General features: G+C 43.5%; 2 protein-coding genes across 2 annotated transcripts in view; both read left to right on the forward strand.

Moving 5' to 3' along the window:
- The window catches only part of LOC140931969 (uncharacterized), a 2,568-nt gene extending 1,273 nt beyond the window's left edge, over positions 1 to 1,295 (forward strand). The window contains exon 2 of the mRNA XM_073381646.1: positions 1 to 1,295. This exon is cut by the window's left edge and continues 3 nt beyond it. Within this exon, the coding sequence (XP_073237747.1) occupies positions 1 to 1,295 (1,295 nt within the window).
- Positions 1,296 to 1,860: 565 nt separating this feature from the next.
- Positions 1,861 to 2,325, forward strand: LOC140931970 (uncharacterized). The gene has a single exon (XM_073381647.1). It carries the CDS (start codon positions 1,861 to 1,863, stop codon positions 2,323 to 2,325), a length of 465 nt encoding a protein of 154 aa, XP_073237748.1.
- The last annotated feature ends 175 nt before the right edge of the window (positions 2,326 to 2,500 follow it).

A 2,500-nucleotide genomic window follows, 5' to 3' on the forward strand; every position in this document is an offset into this window, starting at 1 on the left:
TCCCGGTGATTGTTTCAAGTCGCAGTAGTCATAACCATGAAACTCAACTGTCATCTTCGTCGCGGAATATTAGCAATTTAATTAGCGTTCGTCGTTATTCTGCCTTGGCTCTGATTCTTGTAGACAAACACTTGTCGCTGTGCTTGCTAAATGCTCGTTCTGTTAAAAATAAGACTGCTGACCTTTTTGACGATATATGCGACTGCAAGGCTGACCTTGTTGCAATCACTGAGACTTGGCTGACTACTGACGACGCTGCTGTGCGAGCTGAATTGTGCCCGGTCGGATACAAAATTTCTGATCGCCCACTTACTGGTCGTCGTGGTGGCAGAGTGGCCTTGATATACCGTGATTTGCTACCTGTCAGAAGGATTGATGCTGGCAAGAAAGAATCCTTTGAATACTCCGAATGGACAATCTCATCACCTTTGCTCAATCTTCGGCTTGTCCTTCTTTATCGTCCACCTTATTCAGCTGATCACAGAGTCTCAACTAATGACTTCTTCACGGAGTTCTCTACCTACCTAAAATCCATACTTCTCTCCAAAGAGCATCTTGTGATTGCTGGTGACTTTAATATCCACGTTGATGTCCCCCATGATCCTGATTCAGTCAAACTACTAGATCTTTTACAGTCTGTTGGCCTCCAGCAACACATCACTGAGCCTACGCAAATTCAGGGTCACACACTTGATCTCGTTATCACCTGTTCCAGCGATGACATCTTCAATAAGGTCCCTGTAGCTGATCGCTTTATCTCTGACCACACATCTGTTTATTGTACACTTCAGCCCGACAGACCTTGCATGACTACTAAGAACGTTGTCTACAGAAAACTGAAATCCGTCGATCTTGAATCTCTTAAGCGGAACTTATCTGACTCCTACTCATGTAGTGATCCTTCGGATCTGCAAGTGCATCTTCACTCAGAAGATCCACGTGACCTGGATGCTCTTGTACGCAGATACAACACTACACCTTCCAAAGTAATTGATTGTCACGCCCCACTTAAGACTAAGACTGTGAAAGTTAGACCTGCAGTGCCTTGGTACAACGACGAGATAAAGGCCGCTAAACGCTTGAGATGTAAGGCTGAGAGAACCTGGAGGAGAACGAGATCTGTGTCTGACTTGAATATTTTCAAGTCTTACAGAAACCGCATGACGTACCTCATGAACCAGGCCAGGCAGGCATTTTACACTAACTTTATTGATGAGAATAGCACAGACCATAAAAGATTATTCAGAGCTACTAAACAACTCCTTGCTAAGAAAGAGGAGTTGTCGTTTTTCTAATCATCAGGACAAATTAAAACTAGCCAATGACATCGGCGGTCTTTTTGTTCGAAAGATAGATAGAATTCGTTTTGACATTGATGCCGTAAACATCGATCCAAGTGCGCACAATGCGCTACCTCCTGATCAGGAAGTAGATGCTGCGCATGCTTTTCATTTCTTTCAAGCACTCTCGAAAAACGACGTCTGTGCGCTCATTCGTAAGTCCTGCCTGTTGGACCCGATGCCAACTTCTCTGGTTGTTAGCTGCCTTGACCTGCTGTTGCCTGTTATTTCACGAATTATAAATCTTTCGCTATCATGCGGCCATTTCTCTGAGGAATGGAAAGAAGCTCTGGTTACTCCGATCCTTAAGAAACCTGGCTTAGACCTGACGCAGTTGAATAACCTTCGCCCTGTCAGTAACTTGGACTTTATATCAAAATTGACAGAGCGCGCTCTTTTCGACCAAATTCACAGTCATATGAGTTGATTCGCCCTTTATCCAACCTCGCAATTCGCTTACCGCAAGGGTCACAGCACAGAAACAGCGCTACTGAAGGTACAAAATGACTTTCTCATGAATATGAATCGCAAGCATGTAACTCTTCTGGTTCTCCTAGATTTGAGTGCAGCGTTTGACACTGTTGACCACAATATCCTGCTTGCTTGTCTTAAGTCATGTATCGGCATTAATGGCACCGCCCTTAATTGGTTTACGTCTTATCTTAACAACAGGTCGCAACGAGTCTCGCTAAATGGCTTTACATCTGACAGTTTTAGGCTTCCTTATGGCGTTCCACAAGGATCGTGTCTGAGGCCATTGTTGTTTACCATTTATTCCAGCAAACTGTTTGCAGTCATCAAATACCATCTACCTGAAGCTCATGGTTATGCCGATGACACTCAGAATTACTTGTTGTTTAGTCCTGACACGGCAACTAATCAGACTGATGCAGTCATTGCCATGGAACGCTGTATATCTAACATTCGTACGTGGATCCTACGGATAAGCTCAAACTTAATGATGACAAAACTGAGTTCATGTTGATTGGTACAAAACAACAACTTTCCAAAGTAAATATTGATTGCCTTACTGTAGGAAGCACTGTCACTGTTGCAAGAAATTTAGGGACATGGTTCGATTCTAACTTGAATCTCCAGGAGCAGATCCACGAAACTTGTAAATTTGGGTTTTTCCATTTATACAATATTCGGCGTATGCG

This window comes from Porites lutea, chromosome 3, assembly GCF_958299795.1.
Source record: "Porites lutea chromosome 3, jaPorLute2.1, whole genome shotgun sequence".
NCBI classification, from domain to species: Eukaryota; Metazoa; Cnidaria; class Anthozoa; order Scleractinia; family Poritidae; genus Porites; species Porites lutea.

Coding starts and splice junctions, on each gene's coding strand:
- LOC140931970 (XM_073381647.1), top strand. CDS start 1,861: ATGAATCGCAAGCATGTAACTCTTCTGGTTCTCCTAGATTTGAGTGCA.